This window comes from Chrysemys picta, chromosome 25 (assembly GCF_011386835.1).
Source record: "Chrysemys picta bellii isolate R12L10 chromosome 25, ASM1138683v2, whole genome shotgun sequence".
NCBI classification, from domain to species: Eukaryota; Metazoa; Chordata; order Testudines; family Emydidae; genus Chrysemys; species Chrysemys picta.
This window is the reverse complement of record NC_088815.1, coordinates 8,241,301-8,263,427: the sequence shown is the minus strand read 5'-3', so window position 1 is coordinate 8,263,427 and position 22,127 is coordinate 8,241,301. Positions and strand designations below refer to the sequence as shown.

The window sequence follows — 22,127 nt, the reverse complement described above, 5'->3', positions numbered from 1 at the left end:
ATTAATCTTTGAGCAGCTGACATTCTTAAATATCTTCAAGGCTAAGGGTTAAGGACTCTCTTTGACTCAGCCAGTTGCCCAAGTATAGACAGACTGTGAAGCCTTCTCCCTTCCAGGCTGATGTATAAACGGCCACCGTGTTTGAGAATGTCTATGGTGCTGTTGCTAGTCCAAAGGTATTGGTAATGGTATGTGGACCCCAACACTGAATATTGCATCTGTAGGACATGCCCCCTCACAGGCCAGTTGTTCTCTTATCAAGTTTTTTCAAAGGGCATAGAAACCCCCTACGGGTCACAATCTGAAGGCATGGGCTTTTAGGGTTGCCACCCTAATGTTTGGGACCCACAAGAACACACTGGGCAGCACAAGATGACAGAATGAAAGAACTCTCCTCCAGATATATTAAACGCACGGTCTCCGCAAGAGGCTAAAAGAAGATGATGGTTTGGGGCTGGCCAGTCTTTAAGGACCTTCCCTAAAATTTGTGGCTTCAGATTCTTGCCCCAGATTGGGGGAAACAAAATGCAGGCCTCCTGCCTCCCAACGTGGACCATAATGCTCTCTTGGACTTGGTTCTCTGGTCTGCCTCCTTCATATGCTGTTTTAACAAAGTGACCCAAAGTCAACTGGCTGGATCAGAGCTCAGCGGGGCCCTCTACAAACCTTAGATACTTTTTTGGAATCCTACTGGCGCACTTACTATGCTGTTTGTAAGTACTGGGGAGTGCTGCCAGACCACATAATGTTGTTAGAGATACAATACACAGGACCTTCCATCTGAAAGTCTAAAGCTTACTCACAAAAAGCTCCTCTCAGATAGCAGCACAAACAACTAGTGTGACATTATAACAAAGATGATTCAATGCTTAACAGCTTGAGGTTCTTTGAACCTACCAAAGTAAGGATATTGGAGGCAGATACTACTAGAACCATGAACCAACAAGCTCCTTTTATTCATGGAAGAACATTATAAAAGCATCTTTGTTGTACTGTCTCCATCTACAGGCAGGGAAGAGCCTGGATTGGTGCTGAACAATGCAAGACTACAACCCTAAGCTGCTTTGATGAACCCAGACCGAAAGAATCAAAAGTAAAAATAAAATCATTTCAAGAACATATTCGTAGAAACAATGGCTAAGCTTACAAGAACCCCAAACCTTTGAAAGTGTGGGTATTCATAAATAAGGTGCCCAAAATACCTTCAATATGCCCCTAGAGAGATTCCAACCCCGTGTCTTGTTCCTGTTATAGGAACTCATAATATAAAAATTGCCAGCAAAGCTTTTTCTAAGGACTTTAAGGAGTTTGCAGCCTACCGCTACAGATATTATTTGCACAGTTTGCAGGTGGAGTATCAAAAAAAAAAAAAAAGTACCCACAGAGCACTGGTTTATAACTGCATTCATACCTCCATCTTAGATGTGCTAGCTCTGCATCTAATGACACCTGGATTAATGGTTGGCACATACTTATGACGTGCTTGTGAGGTACTGCAGGATCAGGCCCTTAACGAAGGAGTGGGAGAAGAGTGCATGCCGAAGGCAGCCTGTCTGGTCAGGAGTGTGTAAAGTAGTTTTATTCTAGGGAGTGTAAATGACAATCAACAATCACTGCATGGAAAAGGAGCAAAGCGGCCTAGCTTTTGCGGTCACCAAGATGAAAAATGAAGACGGTTGTATGAGTTTCAGAGCGAGCGGATGAGAAACTACAGAATCAAGGAGCAAAAGACTAATGACCGAGTCTCACACAAACCCACTACCACCAGTAACGGGGAGGCGGGTCTCTTACATGCCCAAGGATCAATTATATATTTTAAACTTAAAAACAATTTTGAAACGGAGGTGGATCAGCTAGAAGGCCTTAAAAACCAGAGCATGAGCCCAATGTGGAAGAGGGTGGGGAGGAATAACCAAAGGGGCAGAAGAGGAAGGAGTGTGTGAACTCACCCATCAATTATTAGCTGATCATAGGGTGCTGGTTTGTCACACACAGGACACATCCAAGTGGGCTTCTTCTCATTCATCTGGAGGTAGAAGACTGCATCGAAGCACTGTAGGTGGGCACAGGTCTCAGCCCGGCATGGGACAGACAGACGCATCTTCACCAGCTACGGGACCAAGAGCAGACAGACCGGTGACCCATCCCACCATTGTATCACTAGATGCTTCCCCTTCCAAAATTGGATACTGGTGCCTTGTGCCAATACACAAGAAACTGCTTCTAGATGTTTTTGGTGAAAAAGATGATTATCCTGTAAAGATGGTTTGGACAGATGAATAGGAGAGCTAATGTTAACAGCCTGGATTGCTGGGCAACAACTTACCGGGCAGATGAGAGAGACTCGAACACCTGTAGTAGCAATTTCGCTGTCTGGATCCAAACGCAATTTCTCTTTTACTGTATTCAGGAAGACAAGAGGGGATAAAATTAAAGCAGCCCGTTTTAAACCTGGGAATAACATGTAGTACAAGAGGTAAGCTTTCACGATTGTCACATGGGGAAAAAAAAAAAAAAAGCTGATGCCAGGGGAGGATGCGGTAAATTCTCCGCAATATGCAAGCGACTCAGTCAACCATGGAGTACAGGGTGGGAGATGGTAGTGGGTCACGTCACTGCAACATCAGGGCAGATACGGGACAAGTACCTGGCATTCAAGATAGGGCCACACCCACTTAAAAAAAAAATCATAGTACAATACAGAGTGACACCACTATAATGGGGCAAGCCCAAGAGATAGCAAGGCAGCAGGACTCCTAGTCCAACCGACCTTCCTAGTCTCATCTGAGCTGAACAGACTAGCTCTATCCAGACCCCAACGGGATGCAACTCTGGAGCTGACCAACAAGCTGGGCTGTGGGCATACTGGCCAGTTTCTACACTGCAGCAGGCTGTGTCAAGCCAGAGAGCATGCAAAGCAGGAGGTCTGGCCAAAATGCCGTTTTCCAAGGAGGGAATAGGCATATTTGGAAGGAATCGACACATTAGGACAGGTGGTAGGGAGTTCAGTCTCTGCTGAAGCTCACCCGTGTAAAAATCTGGTGGGACAGCAGACAGAATCAAGGCTGATGCTCTAGCTGGCAGGTGAGATGTGGGGGGCCGACGTGACTGCAGGGGCCACAGGGAGACAACCATTTACATCTTTTGGAGGGACATCTTTTTAATTAAACAGGTGCTGAACGAGCACAGAATACTGTCCCTAAACAAATCACTCCATAAACATTACAAAAGCTGCCCCTAGCGCTGCTGTTCATACAGGTTTATTACATTTCCATCATCATGGATCTTTGGGTAAGGGTGCATTACCTTGGCTGTTTCAGACCATCATAAAACACAACTCGATACAGAATCTTTATGCATTTTGAAACAAAAACAGCTCTATGCCGAGATGTTGCTTTACAACTAAAACAACAGCTGGTGGGGTTGTATAGTATTGTTTTATGAGAAAACCAAGCATTAAATTCTGCAAAAGTTAAATTCATTTTCCATCCAGTCCAGGAGATCATGGGAAATGAGAACAACTATATCCTAGGAGCTGTTAACTAGCATCAAGATTTTGTTTTTAAAATGGGTGACAAAACTTTGGCTTTCAACTCCACAGTTAGGCATCTAAGCACCAGATTTCAGAAAGTGCTCTTAGAGGTCAACAGAAACATATGCAGAGGAAGATAAGTCAGCCCTGGTAAGCAAGTGGAGTTAAAGGGCAGCGTTAGTGGTTAATGAAATAGAGAGGTGACCAGAATCCGAAACTATTGTAGAATGCACTGGTGAGCTATCTATCGTAGCAGGGTTTACAAGATACTTGGATCTGGCAGATTCAGATACCCACAAAAAATAAAGCCAAAGTGATGGTGTTTCTCATTAGCTCATAACATGCCCAGGGAAACTAAACAAAAGAAAGAGGACTCCAGGGTTAAGAATTTAACAAAAGTAATCCACCTCTGCCAGCCAAACGAAGCCAAGGTTTTTATTAAACTATCCCACTGGAGTTAGAGGTGTTGACAAAAATAAGCTTGTGAACAGTAAAGGCAGGAAATCCTGTTCGTAGAATATTTGCATGATGCTTCCAGACTTTGAGGGGATACATTGTAAGCACTAGTTTTGAAAGGAAGAGTCATTCTACTCTGATTACCCACAGTCCTGTTTCACAAAAACTGGGCTCAAAGAGGAATGATAGGATCTGGTTTTATTTACAGCACTAACGGCTAGGGGAAATGGGAGTGCAGTCCACAACCGCTGCTTCAGATATGCTAGATACATAAACCTCACAACCACCAATGATTGCCAAACACTTCGCTGGTTACCATTTTCCTTCCCCTTATGCTCAGATTGCCATAAGCAAAGATGCAACGGTTCTGCAGATGTCCATCAATCACATGGGACCGTTGGGTATTTAGGCACAATTGTGCCAAAGTGTTGAGTTGGAAGAGATCAGCATGTCCCTCTGCACCACACCTGGGCAGGGATGGGAACGAGGGGCAACGTACAAAAGGTATATTTGGACCCATAGAGAACCCTAAAGACAGTTGTACAAATGGAGGTTAGAGTTTGGCTGAACTGTTGCAATGTAATAAGTCTTCTCTATAGGATGACCAGACAGTCCTGATATTTGGGGCCTTTTCTTATATAGGCCCCTATTACCCCCCACCCCAATTTTTCACTTGCTATATGGTCACCCTACTTATCTAGCACTTTTCATCTGTCGATCTCAAAACACTTAAAGGAAGTTAGTACCTTAGCGCCATTTTATCAATGGGGAAATGGAGGCACAGAGCAGGAAGGGACATGCCCAAGGTCACCCAGCAGGCCAGTGACAGAACCGGGGATAGAACCCAGGCCTCTTGATTCCAAACCCAGTGCTCTATCAACTAGGCCACACTGCACCTCCTAAAGGAATGTTGAATTCTCTCTTTTCAATATAATCAGTCATCTGTAGCTAGTGATCAGGCTACAAGGACCTGATACATCTGAACATGCGTTTTTCCCTATACATTAAATAGACCTTTTTTGAACTTGTGCCCCCTAAGTGCAGTCTGATTAGTGTAGAATACCACAGCATGATTTTTTTTTTATTGTCCTCTTATACAGAATTAAGTGCTACGGTCATTATGTCATAATATAATTTGGAATCACTGAATGACTGGAAGTAAGTTCCTTGGACTATTAGGAACGGACGGTCTGGCCTTGCCTTTGAAAGGTAATTTCCCAAGATTTCCAATAAGGTTCTGCATTTACCCAATACCATGATCTATCTGAATGGGTTCGACCAAGGATCACCTCTTTTCTAAAGATCGATCATCCCATTTGAAAGAGGTGCTGTGAACTCCTGCTCTCAAAACACAGGGTGATTGGCAGCAGGGCATCTCCACACAAGAGTTCTTTGCTCTAGAAATTTCCTCTGGAGATCCTGCAAGTGCTCTGGCAACATTCATCCATTCATAATTATTCAGCTGAAGGCAGGAAGCCACTCATCAGAATGACACTGACCCTCAGCATAACTCACCATAATATGACCTGGGAATGAATTCTAAATCCAACTAAATGAGGTCATAATTCATCTGTACAGTCACAAGAAAAAGTGCTGCAAAAAATCTCTGCACAGTTCTGCGGCAATTTGATAATGTGCCTAAAACACAGCTTACCAAAGTCACTCAAATCTGACAAATGTTTTTATAGAATTGCAGAGAAAGATTCTATAGAATTTGACAATTGTTTCTGCACAAATTTCTAGTAGTCGGACTTCAGACTGTCCAGTCTGATGAAGACTGCATGAACTTTAACAACGACACGGACTTACCGAGTGCCTTGCAGAGCTCTGGATGTTTGATTCCAATGGTTTTCAACCTCTGCAGCAATTCTGCTGAGGTCATTTGCCGCACTAAGTATAGGCCCACTGAATAACTCTAAAGAGAAAGGAAAGGGACAGGATGAGGAGAAAGGGCACACTCCACACACATGCTCATTTATTTCCCAAGTCACGCAGTCATTTACCTTTCCATAATTCCCCCACGTAACCGTGATTCGATTGGTCGCTGCAGACAGGTACATGAGATGCGTGAGGTTAATGGGACGACAGGGCCTTTTAGGTTCCACGCCAGGCTTGTTAGATGGATAGTAGCCCTATAGCAAAGACAGACATTTTTCCTCTTTATTTTACCAGAGACACTGCTGTGGATTTTTTCCTTTTCAGCTACAAGGACATCAGCCTTGAAAAATTCTACTCATGCACAGAGTAACTTTTTTGGATGAGATCATCAAGTCACAGTAAAGAGCAGGGAAGTGGACATTGCACTTTCATGGCAGTTTTGCAAGAATACTGTTAATGAACTCTACAAACCAAATCCATTACACAATGACCTTCAAAGTCAAAACAATCTACTTTTAGCACTGCAGCTCCCCTTCTGTATTCACCAGATAATTTCCAGAATAAAACAGAACCATTTAAAAATCACACACATTCTTCCTGTGCTGTAAAGTGACACTTCGTGGCTGGGTTGACTTACCGGCACTGAGCAGTAACTATGATTCACTTTTACTGCGATGTTTGGAGGGTACTGATCCTCCTGTGGGGAACTAGTGTCCGTGTAGCAGATTCTGGAAAGAAATGGTGACCTTGAAATGTCTACATCCCATATGCGATTTAAAAGATCTCTATCCTAATAAATACTATTGACTTCAACAGCAGCCAGCTATGAGTACCACCCAAACTTGTCATCTGGTCAAGCCAAACCCATTACACCCAGGAATCTCTACCGAGGACATGATATAGACTTCAAATTCGGCTTCACAGCAGAATATGTAACCAGCAGTTTCTATTAAAGCAATAACTCAAATCATCTGCAGAGAACCAAGAGGGTCAAAGCAGCAGAAAGTTATGTTGTAAGATGCTTGTGCTATCCTTGCAAACAAGGGACTTGCTTAAAGTGAGCCGTTATTTTAGTAGCTACTGAACACAGAGCATTGAAACGGTTACCATGTTGTACTAGTGATCTCCCTCCCCTAGTTTGCTGCCTCATGGGTTTAATTAATTTCATGGTATTCAGACTTACCTTAGCACAACCTGAACAGATTTCACACCAGCCTGCAACTCCCTGGTAAAACAAATGACAGACTTTCATTTAACCAAACCTCAGTTTTCTTCTTTATCCAATCAACAAATAACCTAAAGCTATTACAGATTTTTTTTTTTTTTTTAAACTTGTCAGGGTTTGTGACGTTTACTTTTAAAATTTCACTTGCTTTGGAAAATAGGAACAGTCTGGTTAGTTTCATTTTCCAGCTCTCATGCACTAGACCAAGGTTTTGGTGTTTGGGTTTCCAAAATTGCAGAGAAATTTTTAAAGAAAAATATCTGTCTTCAGCAAAATATGAAGGGACTGTGGAAACATTTCCAGGCAGATGAGATTCTGTAAAACATTCCCACCCTCTGCCCCACACTATGCTTAGGCTGACAATGTCCCTACAACACCCTCTTCATTCGATTAGGGAACTAAAACTGCTCCTTCAAATCAAGGAATCTGAGCATTATGGTACCAACAGAATATTCCTGTTGACATTAGCTTTAACAAACAGTATATTAACTCGTTTCTGAAAAGCTGCATAGCGGAATATGGAGTTCTTAATAGAAAGTTTTAGACACAGGCACAAGATGTACTCTAACTTCTGCCCAGATTAAAGTCAGAATTTTAGCCTGGATTTGACAGTGAAAGTGTTTCGCAATCCAATCCTACTTTTAAATTGTTTAAAGTTTTCAGGAGGTTGAGTTCAGCCCGTAGCTTACAGGAAAGGGAGTTACTCTGACAGCTTTAAAGAGTCCATCAGCAGGGACCATATTTAGATACTTCTCGCTGGTGTCAGAGAAGGCAGGACCTGCCCCGAAGGAGCATTGCATCTGATGTCAGGCGCTCACTAGAACCCCTAAAGGGAGTGCATGCTATGTTCTAATCCGACTACAGCTGATGAGAATCCCCTCACAAATCCAAATATTCCTGGCTTTCCCTTTCTCCACATTCAAGATACACAGTTAGCAGTCTTCTATTAGATCATCCCAAAAGGTCTGCCCATGTCTCTGCTGGTCTTTGAATGGCATTTCCTCGCCCTACTTTCATCTATGTAGATCGCCATACTATTTGAGCACTTAACTTAAAAATAAATATTCAAGAAGGAAGCTCGCCCTGATTTGTGACATTATTATTCGGCTGTTTACTGGGGGAAAGTTGTGTCAGAGTTTTACATTTCACTCAGAAGCCCAAAAGGTTTGTCATCATTCTGATCTCTCATGGCTTCAGGTTCCAGAGTCACAGGCCAGCTGCAGAGTAAGTTTTACCTCCCGCACTGGTGTATTTCACTCCTGGGGTTGAAAGTTATGTCACCGAAGAGGAACGCAGTTGTCATGGGAAGTCCTAGTGGCAGAGTGCAAGATGGTTGCTCAGGTAGCTATTATAAGAATCCTTGTGTAATGGCATAAAGTGTATAGCTTTTAACCTGTGATTCAAAAAAAGATTCTGCAAACAAATTCACGCTGTCGGCTTAAAAGAGACGTTTCAAGACCTCAATAATTGCATGCTGTTTGCCCTGCCTAAACTTACTATTCTAGCCGGGATTTATCGCACCTAGCCAGAAGGAAAGTTTGCAGAGACCAAGACAGATTGGACAGTGCCAAAAATGGTTATGGGCCTCGTGTTGGGGAAAAGCCTGTCTGCTGGTGTTCTCAAGTGAGCAGTGTTACCAGGCAGAGAACAGAGACCCAATATGGAGGGAAGACAGTTAGGGAAGTTATGCATTTAACAGCGTTTTAAAAATACACAGCACAGAGTACCTGGAATTTCTGATCAGCTCCACTTGTCTTGGCGTCAGTGCAAAAATGCATGGACTCTCCTGAAGTTTCTCGTTATTCTGTGGGACTGAAGAGAAGGAGAAGAAAAAGAGGAGACTTTACACTCCAACGTACATCCAAGTGCTACTGAAACGAGTAGTGTTCTATCCCTCATTTCACTTTCTGTTTAGCAATACACCCACAGTTTGTTTAGAGCTGTAGTTGTTTCTTTGAATTGGCATTGGAGAAAAGTCGTTCTCTGCTGGGATTAGAGGATGCTCCTATAAAGCCAAAGGGATGCATGAATAGTCCAAAAAGGGCACCTTGTCATGGCGGGATAATTAAAGGAGAGATTTGTGAGACAAATGTCTTTGCACCATTGATCAAAATGCACTGCTCACTCCTTGCCTGCCTGTTTTGTTACCAGGGCAACTAACATGCTGTGGAATTTGTCCCACCCATTTTTTAATGTGTTCCTTCAACTTCCCAATCAGGCAATAGGTGCATACTTTAAAATAAGAGCACATTATGAGTGGAATCACAGCATGAAGACGGTAACTCGGGGGGGAGGAAATGTAAGGACGTGTCAATGCATAACATGAAAGTATTTATAGATGGCACCATTAGACTGGCTGTGGAAAAGGAAAAAGCCATCTAGCATCAGAAGGCTGGCCCCAAAGGGCACAGAAAAGAGGTGTCAACAAATACATTAAGTTAATGGTGCAGTTTTAGGTATGAAATGTAATGATCTGTAGACAGATAAGGAGATATTGTTAGCCACAACCCAGAGTGGACAAAAACTGGATTAAAAAAAAAAAAAGTCAGTTTAATTTTAATAAAAAATCCAAATGAAATACATTTTTCTTTTTTTAAAAACACGCTTAATTAAAATAGAAATTATGACAGCTATGTTAAGGCCTAACCTTACTCTAAGGTATTAAAATATCTCACACTGAACAACATTCAAGCAGTACATGTTTGCGGATGAAGTTTTAAAGAAAGCCAAACCACTGCTCTGGTGGAAGTCAGAGTTTAAGGCCAGAAGGGACCACCAGATCATCTAGGCTGACCTCCTGGATATTATGCACATCATGGGGAGGGGGTCTGAAGGGGGAGGGGATATTCCTCCTATCCCCAGTTGCTGACCAATTTAGAGGCAGCAAATCTCACTGGCTAAGCACTCATTACCTAAAGTGTTAACCAGCAGTGGCCTCTTCTGCAGGTAGAGAGAGAATATTTTCTTCATTTCAGTTTATTAGACTAGATCAGTTCAAAGACTAGTTCAGGGGTCGGCAGCCTTTCAGAAGTGGTGTGCTGAGTCTTCATTTATTCACTCTAATTTAAGGTTTTGTGTGCTAGTAATACATTTTAAAGTTTTTAGAAGGTCTCATTCTATAAGTCTATAATATATAACTAAACTACTGTATGTAAAGTAAATAAGGTTTTTTAAATGTTTAAGAAGCTTCATTTAAAAGTAAATTAAAATGCAGAGCCCCCCAGACAGGTGGCCAGGACCCAGGCCGTGAGAGTGCCACTGAAAATCAGCTTGTGTCCCGCCTTCGGCACGCGTGCCATAGGTTGCCTACCCCTGGACTAGTTCATTCAAATTTGAAAAACTGATTGGGAGTTGAAAAAAGCAGGAAAGCTAGTTTACCTTTTTTGATCTATGAATAAAAACTAGGTGTGAGGATGAGATCTACTAGTTCTAAAATCTTGAACGACATGGTGACCAGAGATCAACTCACCAACTGCAAATAATACTTCCTTTAATAAATTAGTTTTAAATGCAAATAATTAAACAAAACAATTTTTTAAAAGCTGCCTTAGTGCATTTTTAGTTTAATTCCAATTTCCATGCAAATGTAGCTCGACACAAACCACAAGTAAAAATTAATCTAGTAAATATTTCATTCACCATTTTCTAAAGTAATAAAAAGTCAAAATTACAAATCTGAATAAATGTATATGAAGTTCACACAACTGCTTAAATGCGTACAGGGTATCCTGCTGGTTAGCAAAAAGTTTCCAAATTACAACATTGAGAATTAACCTCTTCAGAAATTAACTAAAAAGTACAAATTCAAAACAATTAAAATCAATGAGTCAAATCAAGGTTTCCTGCTTGGTGATTTAAATTACTTTTATTTAAAAATATAAATCAATCCACCCTGCAAGAATCCCTCTTCTTTTCCAAAGCAGCCACGTTTTCCAAAAGCCATGCCTGTACCCTGATTGAGAGTACAAACAGCAGCAAAGCCATGACCCAAGCAGTCTCCACCCACTTATCCCATCATCACTGTAGGATTCGGTTTTCATGTGAGGTTACAATCCTCTCTCTTCATCAAAGTATCTCCCAGCAGCAAGATATCTAGCATACCACCTACCTCAAAAACACATAAAAGGCCTACTTCTACAAGATGCCAAATGGCTTCTGGCAGGCACCACGGGTGAGGTGTCACTCCAAGATTACCTCTTGCCCTTGTCACTCAAATGTAATTGGGCTACTAGGCCTGCCAGACGCTGGGGAAGAAAACGAGTATGACTGTTAGGCAACATAGCAGTGCTTTCCTCAGACCACAAATCAGAGACTGAAGCAACAGCAGCCCTAGTCAATACGACTGTGCAACCAGCTCCATACGAAAAGCAATATCAGTCAAAGCAAAACCCTCCTTTTCAAGGATAGCCCACTAGCGGCAGAAGGAAAGAGGAAAGGAAACAGAATTAAGAGAACTGAGCCACCTGGGTCCCTTTGATCTTTCTTTATTCCTCTCCATGAAGGAGCTGGGCAATTCATCTTTCCTGACAGAGTTAGGCTCATCTCATCCGTAGCCAGTCAATACCTCTACTGGGTGGACCAGAGGAGGCTGCTAGGGACTGATGTGAGTGAAGAACTCTTAGATATTCCTGATTCAAAAGAAGCTAGGAGAAAAAAAAATATTGGGTCAGCCCAGTGGTCCATCTACTCCAGTATTCCACCAAGCATGGCCAAATCTCGACTAGAAGTTGGTTTATGACCTGAAGCATGAGACTGCAGTCCCTTTCAAAATCTTACTGTAAGTATTAAACAACTCCTAGATGAATTCCACAGTCTTTTTGCTAAGGCACAACCAAATACATCCTTGGCCAACAGCAAAAAAGGCACCATGTACAACGATTCAATACTTAGAGTTGGGCACTTTTAATCAAAAGCCTTTTCTGAAAGTGAGCTAAGTTAAGCTTTTCTGATCTGTGCGGCTTTTGTGACTTGCTGGGATGAGTTTCTGTTAAAACCCCAGGATAGCAAGATATAAAGAAGTCAATTAATTATGACGTTTGAGCGAGATCAGCCAATCTCAGACTTTAAGACAAGACATACAACCTCCAACACTCACAAGTACTTGGCATAGCTCTTTAGAATTTTAGTCCAACATAATTATAATGGATTCTTATTCTGAGAAGCCAACCCACAAGCACTCTGAGAATAGCGGAGCATGATCACTTAAAGCTCTTTAATGTCAGTAGGATCGTTAGTTTTAGGGTTTCCCTACACCAAGCTGTATGTTGCATCAGTGCATCATATTTTGTAGGCTGGGAGCCTACCACCTAAGTCACCACCTCTCTTTCTGCGATATTACCATAGTTGTGGTCAGTGGAGGCAATGCTAGATTCTCCCCCTTGATATAGGAGAGAAGGGGCTGTTGGCATGGGATTCTCTGTAAGAGCTCCAAAGTGTCCTTCCACCCCACAATCCAAAGTAGCCCAGATTTGATGGCTTTCACAGTATGGTGCAGTGGCCATTCATTTCCCCGACCTTTGAAAACACATATTGACTAATGTAAGGGGATGGTGGTGCAGTTCATACTGGGACTTGGGTGAGAGCCCATTACATTTTGTAATTATAATTTTAAATAACTGGCAGGGTTCTCAGGGAATATGGATGGGCGCTTTTTATTCTAACTCCAAGTGAATCAATAAATCCTCCAATTTGTTCACCTCGGAGAACTAGCCCAGAGAGAGAACTGAACCAATGGCTCGAAAATATGCTCTTGGGAGGATTTCTCAGAGGATGTCCAATTCAGGGATGTGTGCTTTGCAATCAAGAGAATGCAGTTGCCTCATACCTGCAATTAGACACCAGTGGCGGGCCTGTGCCAGGCGACTCAGGCTCGGCTAAGTGGTTTGTTACATTTCAGGTTCAGGCTCGGGCTGGAGTCCGAGCTCAGGGTGATGGAGCCCAGGCTCCAGCCTGAGCTTTAATTGCAGTGTAGATGTTCAACAGCCCATTAGACTGAGCCACGCCAGCATGAGCCGCAGGTTTTTAGTTGCAGTGTAGACATACCCCAAGACAGACTGAATAGATACAGGAACGGAGCTTGATCTTCAACAGGGGAGGAAGTAATACTGTCAATTTTATTACTCACGGCTAGATAAAAAGCAGTATACAAATTGCCAAGTAGATACCATCAGAAGGTATCAAGCAAACTGAGATACAGTTTACTCTGATAGTGGCTGGAACACAGATTATATAGCCCTCTGTTCCCACAATGACACCAGCAGATCCTCCTCAGGCACTGCCTCCAAGCAAAGACCACAGCACTCTGCATCCACAATAAGCATGCAGGCTGTCACCAGGGCGGACGAGGGTGGGGGGAGGGAAGGGGGGAAACTGGTACAAATTACTGGGCCTGGCTTCCCTGGCCCTGTTTAGCCGGTCCGCCCTTGCTGGGGGGGCCCGAACCTGCTCTCGGCGGCCCTGGCTGTCTCACCTTCTCTCCCCTCGGGAGAACCAGCCAAAATTCCCTACCACACCACATTTCACTATTACCAAACCATGTTCATCTTTGATAAAAAACCAAGGCATTTACTGAAAGCCACAGTATGGCTAGGGAAATCTACAAAAACATCCTGTCAGCAAATACTAAGTTTTAGGCCTTGTCTACACACAAAAGCTGTACCGATTCAACTAAACCAGCACAACTGCCTTGCGTGGACAATCTTAAACCAATTTAGAAGTGTTCACACAAGGAAGTTGTGTGGATTTAATTCAATCCATTACTAAACTGAATTGGTATAACTTGTATGTTTATGTAGTTACCAAATATGGAATGTTACCTGGTTCACAAAACACTTCAAGTCTCCTTGCCCTAACACCTGAAGCTGTAGCTTTGTCTGCAAGCGTAGTAATCTGACACTCTCCTGCAGAGAAAAGCATGTCTGCCTAGAGACACAAGGTGGGTGATGTAATATCTTAACTTCTGTTAGTGAGAGACAAGCTTTCCAGAGCTGCTCTTCAGGTCAGAAGAGCTCTGTGTAAGCTCAAAAGCTTGTCTCGCTAACCAACAGAAGTTGGCCCAATAAAAGATACTACCTCACCCACCCTGTCTCTCTAATACCCTGGGACCCAAACGGCTACACCACTGCATACAAACAATGGTAGAGATCAAGTTAAATATAGCCCACCTTTTGATCTCAATGTGATAATTTCAAGGAGGCTTGTTTTCAGCACATAAATAGCTTCTGATTAACAAAGATCCTTCTATTTAAAATCAGGGAAATACACAAGTTACAATTCCCTGGTTTCCCTCATCACAGTACATATGCTTAAAATGTCTTCCGTAGCAGGACATTTACCCAGGGCTCATTATGATGTCCATGTGAAATGGGTCTTTGATCTCCGATATTTCTATGGCATACCACCAGTAGCATTTGAATTTTCTACAGAATAGCTCTCAGGATTAGTCTACACACAGAAGTTGCACTGCTTTAACAAAAGGTGTAAAAGTTAAGATGATATAGTAAACCAAAGCAACTGATAAGCCTTTATTCTTCTTTATTCTTTTTTCGGTCTCATCAAGTAGAACTCCATAGACATCTAATTTTGCTTTGGTATTCTTAACTTAATACTCTTGGAATTAAATTGTCAACATGTCAGTTTCCAAAACACAAACTATTCGTGTGTATTTGTGAGTACAGTTCACTAGCACAGTGATGAGCATTTTTCTTGGGTTAAGAGAACCGGAATCTTACTGAGCCAAGAACAAAAGTTAGCCACTGAGCTAATCACCACCTCTGCTAATGTTAATGCTAGGAGAGCACGAGTCCAGAACCAGATCTCAGTAGAGATGCCTACTAGTCTCATTTCCAGTTACCAAAATGAAAGGAGTACATCACAGGCATTCTGCCATGCTGAAGCAGCCAGGAATCATACACGATACTCAGCAATTGTACTCCCCACCACCAATGCCGGACCTCCAGAGTTGGAAAGATGAAGTAGAAATGTAAATCTATATTTTAGTGTGGATTCGGAGGGATAAATCAGGATTAAAAAGAGCATCTGTTCCACACCTAGCTGCCCTACACCAAGTCCCATAGATGAAGTACAAATTATACCTATCAAAAGAGAAAATTTGTCAAACATGCCCAGGGAACACGAGGACTTCTAGGAGGTTGTAGTTTTCATAAGGAGTAGGATGCCAATCTAGCCAAACCAAAGATCTGGTCCGACATGGAACTTCTATGTATTGTTAAACTTCAGTACCCTCTGGTAATCAGGCTAAATATATTTCTCCTCATCTCTAGATGCTTCCACTCCTCCTTCATGGAGCTATAAATAGGAGATGGGGTTGTATTGGGGAAAAAAAATAATATTTTGAAGGGGGAGAAAACGTGAAATGACATTTCATTTGTGTTTCCAGTGGACTGGCACACAGTGTACAAGACTGAATTAACCAATTTCTAAAACTCTGTTTAAGTCATCATAGCCTTAACGTCTGTACTGCCTTCTTATGCAGACAAATCACGTACATCTGAAGCCTGTATAATATAGTCAATACAGTTTTCTTTTTATACTGGTAAGTAGTCCAGAAGCTAAGAAATATGGAAAATAAGAGTAAACAGGGAAACTCCACAAGGAGTAATAAACATATGGAATAAGTTAACAGGGAAGGCAACTGAAACAGAGGATATAAATAACCTCAAGGGATACCCAGCCTAGTTTGTGAAGGCGGAAGGGAGTGAAGGGTTATGATGAAAAAAGCAGGAAGATGGGATTAAGAAATTATGAAAGTGCAGGCACATAGGGCCAGATGGCGGTTTCCTGTTCCTAAAATTTTATGTTCTCTAGAATTAAAGAGGACAGTTTAAGTATTATCTGATTTGTGTTCTGCCAGGTTTCTCAGAGCCACGTAACATGGTTAAAGAAAGCGCCTTTTATGTCCACATTAGAGAAACAAATCCACACTTCTGCCTAGTGGGGCTATTCAGCAATGGCTGCTTCCCACATGCCTTCAATTTTCCACTCCATGCAGACACTGCAGCAGTTCATCTAGCTGCATCTTGGTAAGATATCACGACTTTCATTTATCAACACTGCTTTCATCTCTGCACAGTAGGACCAAGCCTTTCCAGCAATGGGAGATCCTCAAGTTCCGTCTTTATTTTGCTCAGAACAAGGTCCATTTTGTAACGAGGCCTGAGGCTACCATGTTTACTCTACGGGCCATTGAAGAGGGGTGTAGTTTGATGGGTCACAAAGCAAAGGGAGCCACCACCATAGCAAAAAGGCCCATTTTGCCTACGCCATACACAAAAAACACGTTACAGCCAGTTACGGCAATGCTCGTCACTACCTAGAACCATAACAACGCTAACCCAGACTCTGGTTATCATGGCTTCAAAGTGGACGGAGCTGCCTCTTTCATCTTTCTAGCTGCTCCTCAAAACACAAGGTATGGTGCATAAAGAACTGCATGACAGGTTTATAAAAGTAAGAAGTGTGTGTGTGTGTGTGACAATAAGTCATCTTTCTTTATTTGTGGGAAGCTTGAAGTCTGCCATGATAAAGTATAGAACTAACTGGTAGCAGCATAGAAAGGGCCACTGTTCCAGTTTAGCACAGTTGTGACAATGACGGAGAAAAACAGCTGCTCCCCTTATATACTGCTACATTAGCTGGAGCAAGAACAGATTATGATTCAGTACACAAGGATGCAATATGTTAAAAAGGCAGCACTTTCAGCGAAGGATACAAAAGCTACAGCAAAACAAGACTGGCTTTCAAGACACTTTGATAAGTGACTGCAGCTCCTGGTTTAAGAAAGGTTAAAAAAAGCAACAAAAATTAATCTAGGAATATTCTGAATAAATAGACACCAACTAAGAGAGAACCCATTGGTTTTCTCTCTCTCGATTATGTGGCCTCACTGCTCACCAAAAATGCTGCCATCATTTCAAAACGTGCATGCTTTTTCACCGTCCTTTCCCAGACGGCGTTCTGGGCATTACTATTGTATTTGCATAGGAGAGAGACTCACCTAGCTCTGTTGGCTTCAGCAGTTCATCCAAGGTGGTATAGAAGGGAAGTTTCACCAGCCGAACTTCAGGCTTTACAACTTTGGGTGGTAACCTCCCCAGTCCGTTAAGGTATTTCCCATAGAGTGCAGGATAGTCAATGTTAGGCGTGGAAAGAGAAGTCCTAGCAACAGTGCTCCCACGGTCATAGGAAGAATGTATGGAGAGTGCCTCTGGAGGTCGGTGCTGCTGTGGCTGCCCCGGTTCAGAGCTCTTCTTGGCATAGCGAGTCTCATAGAGCTCTTTAATTTTCTTGAAAACTTCAGGGCTACAATCAAACTGGACCAGCTGCAACGCTCTAGTGACCAGCTCGTGTTTAAGTCCACTCTTACTCCGGCCAACAAAACCCAGTAACATCTGAAGATCTGAGACTCTGAAACTCATCACCATGTTCTAGGAAATAAAGGTAAAAAATTAAAGTAAAAGATTCTTGGAACTATAAATAGATCAAGTGACAATTCTCTCCAAAGCCTGTACCCTGGAACTCAAAAGATTAAAATTCATTTGCAAGAGTGACACCAAGCCTTCTGTTTAGCTCACCTGGTTTTCAACTGATTAATGTGCCATGCATTAGACACTTGTTTGTGCAATGGGAATACATAGTAGACCTACTGAACATCATTCAGTATACATAGATACGAAAGCAGTGACACAAGCTAGTTACTGAATGGCTATAAAAAAATCTGTGATAAATACAAAGTAATCTCATGGTAACAACTGAAAACAGTGCCAATCACAAGGACACTAAATATCTTGCATCGGGTTGCTGGAAAAGCAAGTGTATTCGGGGTTATTAACTACTTCAGCCCACACCTCACTTCCTTCAATCAGCTCTCCTATGAATAGGACCAGTACCTGCTTCTGTTACTGCTCAAAGGGAGCACCATGAAACTACCAATTTCAAGGCTGATCCTAAGGTTTTGAACAACACTGAAACTGACCAGTCTTGTCAACTTCACTCTCTTCTGCCTGGGGAAGCTCAAAAGGAACTGGAGTGGTCTGTAGACTCAAAGACAACACAGGATTGATCTATGCTTGGAGGATTGTCTTCATAAGGATAAGAGCGAGAAAATATTAATTAAAATTAATGCTCACATTCTGCAGAGATTGATTGTTAAGGCCCTTCCTCATTGCCAAAAAAAAAAAAAAAAAAAAACCTTCACATACACCCAGGGTGAAGAAAGTGTTTTTCGAGCCCTGAAAATACATTTGAACATTTGCATTTATTCTTGCAGCTTGCTCACTGGTTTGTGAAAAACTCAGGCGAAATTTTCCAGAAAAACACTCCTACATGTCCAGCTGCAGGGGATGGAATCAACACCCACTAGGTGTTTTCCATATTTATTTTCTGATGATACGGAAAAGACATACAGAAATCAGATTAATTTACCAAAATAGGTTGAAAATAATGTTCTTACTGTTCATTGAAAAAAATTGACAAGCCAACTTTTAAAGGAAAATGGCAACTGATTTAAATCCAGACATCTTCATTAACAGTATTTGTGGGGTGTGAAATTAAGCACAGGTCACATCTACACTATGGGGACTATAGCAGCATAGCTATGGCACTCTACCTCTGCCAACATAACCCTGTAATGTAGACACAGCCTACAGCGACAGAAGGGGTTTTTTGGCCACTGCAGGAACACAACATTCCCGACCGATGGTAGCTAGGTTGATGGAAGCATTTTTCCCTTGACTTAGCTGTGTCTACACTGGAGGTTAGGTGGGCATAAGTATGGCGTTCATGGGTGTTGATTTTTCACCTGAGTGCCACAGATATGTCAACCTAAATTTTAAGTGTAGACCAGGCCACAGAAAGAATTAACCTCTTACATTTTATTCTTCCCCTTTCCTGTGAAATCCCACAGGACTTATTTCACTGAAGCTGTCCTAGAATGCATCCCAAATGAATCTGGGTGCAAGGAAAATTAGTAGTGTGATGTGTTCTGGAATCTCTTCAGTGAGAAAAAGAAGAAAGGGGGGCGGGGTAGGTGAGAAAAAGAAGAAAGAGGGGTGGGGGCAGGTGAGAATAGAGCTTTGACAAACCAAGGAAAAATGTTCAGTGGTCAGGGAACTAATCTAGGATTTAGGAGACCCAGATTCAATTCCCTACTCCACCACATGCTCCTGGTGTGACCCTGAGCAAGTCATTCAGTCTCTGTGCATCACTTATCCATTTGTAAAATGGGGGGAATAGAACTTGTCCATACCCCACAGGGGCATTGTGAGGCTAATTACATTACTGATCACATGGTGCCTAGATACTACAGCAAAGGCGGCTGCATAAGCACCCTAGACAAGGGAGTTATCCCTGTACTCATTGTTCCTAATTTCCTGTTCTCTTGGTGTATTAGGCATATAAACCAGCGCTTAACTCAATTGCTTTTTGCAGTTTACATTTACCCAGATTTCAGGTCTAGAGATGTTATCAGATTTGAACAATAAAAAGCAAAACAGGCTATTTTGGCACAGAGAAATATAGGTCTAGAACCTCACGCCTCTAACTCAGAGTGAGTGGTATGAATATGCAGTTCTCATTAGCCAGTGAGATTATTCATTTTAAAATGAATATAGGTGTAGGCTTTGGGCAGCAACAAAAGACAGGAAATTGTGTGTTCAAGGAGCATGGAAGATAATGAATTCTCACTACAGCCAGGCAAGTCTTCAAGATGCTTCCTTTCAGAAGAGTGGTGGGCTTCTGCCCACAATAATCAACGAGGAAGGCCTGACACAGGGAGAAGGGGTCAGCTATTGTTTTGCCTACATTTAAAAACAGGGTTCTCTACATTTTACTTCTGCCCTACATCAGCCAGTTCTAGGATTCACAGCATTCACTGGGTCTGCCCGGTCATTCCATTACTTAATGCCTAATCCTGCCAGATGCTGAGCCTCGTCAACCATCACTGAAGTCACTCAGAGGTGTTCAGCATCTGGCAAGAATGGGAACTTTACCATGAAAGCCTGTTGTGTGCACTGAGAGATTACAGTTCTGCTTCACAGACAGTACACCTGTGATTCCACTCATTGGCAGGCAGGAACTGAAGAGCCCCACTCATGCAGAGAGCAGTATCACATAGCAGAACTGGACTCAATAAAAAGAGAGGCTTGGAATCGGTGCTGCATGTCTTCCCCTCCCCAAAGGGGCTCATTATGCACAAGATGTTTTGTAAGTATAATACAACTTCACATATTTTAAAAAAATGGCATGTCACTAAACAACCTCCAAATACATCAGACATCGCAGAATCCTCTAGTCTATGCAGATTTATAGACATATCAAGATTTTCTCCAGAACATTTAAAGCATTGGATGCCATTCATTATCCACCTCCATATTCACTTCTCTGAAAGCCTCTCCATACCTTCAATTTAGATCATAAAATAAGACATTAATGCCTCCATGGGAGGGGAGGGGGGGTAAAGTTTGCAAACAATCTGACCCACAGGAGACATTTGAACAGTTCACTCACCCCTCACTCCAAAACTATTTCCTAAAATGTCAGTGGAGGAAACCTGCATGTCATCACTTCACACTCACACCCTCAACTGCACTTGCATACTCTTCACTCAGAAGCCCAATGAGCTGAGATTGGAACAGGAAAGGGGGCAGCATGAGGGAGTCACAGAGGAAGGGGAAAATGAGAAGAGTAGAAGTGAGGATGGGAGAACTGCAGGAGGGACCTGAGGCAATGACTACATGGGGGAGGCAATAGTGAGAGAAGATGAAGCAGCGGGTGGGGAGGGAAGCCAAGGTGTGCAGGGAGCAGCATGCCTGTTGTAATGATTTTTTCAGGACAGCTGTAAAAGACGATGTGCTGAAATGGGGGAGTAAGCTGGGGAGTTTCAGGTTCAATGTTGGGGTGAGAAGAGGCTGAGACCGCAATAACTGGGGAATCTTAAGCATCAGTCGCAAGGAGCGAAAGTAGGGGAAGCATGGGTGGTGGGCAATCTCAGGGGTCAATGGGGGTGATGAGAAGGCCCTGAGGGAATCTCAGGAATCAGGATGGGGATGAGAAGGGGCTGAGCGAAGTGGTCTCTGGAGTTGGCAGGGGCAGGAAGGCACTGATACTGGTGGGACGGGGGGGAAGAGAGAAGAGGTCTCCAGACTGGAAGGGAAGGTGGTGACACCAGAGGGATGGGGGCTCTCTGGGGCCATGAGGGGCAGGAAGGCGCTGACAGAGGCAGGGTGGGAGAGGGTCTCAGGGTCGGGAAGGGGCTGACACTGGGGTCTCCGGGGTCAGCTATAAAATGGCAGGATGGCACTGAGGCCAGGGAGGGGGATTAAGGAGACGGCTCTGGGGAAGTTATTGGGGAAGGGGGGGGGGAGGCACTGTCACCAGGAGATGGGGGGGGGGGGGTGTCTCCAGGGACAGGAATGGGACTGCGATGCGGGGAGGGGGAGGGCGTGTCTCCGGGATCTGGACGGCGGGGGGAGGGAAGATGATCGGCACGGGACGGGGCTGACGGGAGGGGAGGGGATCGGGACGGCGCTGACGCCGAGGGATGGGGAAGCGAGGGAGGGCTCAGACCGGCAGAGGCGGGGCTGGTCGCGGCCCAGGCGAGGGCCCCGGCGGGGGAGCGGCGAGCAGGTCCCCACAGGGGGCCGGCGGAGGAGGCAGGAGCCGGGGGCGGCTCCCGCAGGGAGGTTCCTCGCGGCCCGGGGGGAACGGGGGCGCCGCCCGCGGCCGTGGCGCTGCCGCCCCCAACCCCGTGCCCCCGCCGCGGCCCCACCCCTCGCGCCCCCCGCCGGGGGGAGGCCGCTCACTCACTTTCGCCTCCACCAGCTCCGCCGCCATCTTGGCTTCCAGCGTCCACCGGCGCGCCGGGAGCCGCCGCCGAGTCACGTGACCATCAAGGTGGGGCGGCGCGAGGGAGGAGCGGGGAACCAATCACCTCGCGCTCCGCCCCCTTCCGCCAGCCGGCGCGAGCGCACTGCCGGCCGCTCGCGCCCCGCCTCTGACCCCGTTCCAGCCGCCTCTGGG

At 43.8% G+C, this 22,127-nt stretch overlaps 1 protein-coding gene across 1 annotated transcript in view; it reads right to left on the bottom strand.

The window, feature by feature from the left end:
* Positions 1-22,094, bottom strand: part of PIAS4 (protein inhibitor of activated STAT 4) — a 32,077-nt gene extending 9,983 nt beyond the window's left edge. Inside the window, exons 1-9 of the mRNA XM_008168852.4 lie at positions 21,915-22,094; positions 17,107-17,536; positions 8,819-8,903; positions 7,050-7,091; positions 6,504-6,594; positions 5,992-6,120; positions 5,798-5,903; positions 2,327-2,400; positions 1,950-2,110 (exon numbers count right to left, since the gene is read on the bottom strand). Of these exons, the coding sequence (XP_008167074.1) occupies positions 1,950-2,110; positions 2,327-2,400; positions 5,798-5,903; positions 5,992-6,120; positions 6,504-6,594; positions 7,050-7,091; positions 8,819-8,903; positions 17,107-17,536; positions 21,915-21,941 (1,145 nt within the window). The 5' untranslated portion in view covers positions 21,942-22,094. The remainder of the gene's footprint in view (positions 1-1,949; positions 2,111-2,326; positions 2,401-5,797; positions 5,904-5,991; positions 6,121-6,503; positions 6,595-7,049; positions 7,092-8,818; positions 8,904-17,106; positions 17,537-21,914) is intronic.
* Between the last annotated feature and the right edge of the window lie 33 nt (positions 22,095-22,127).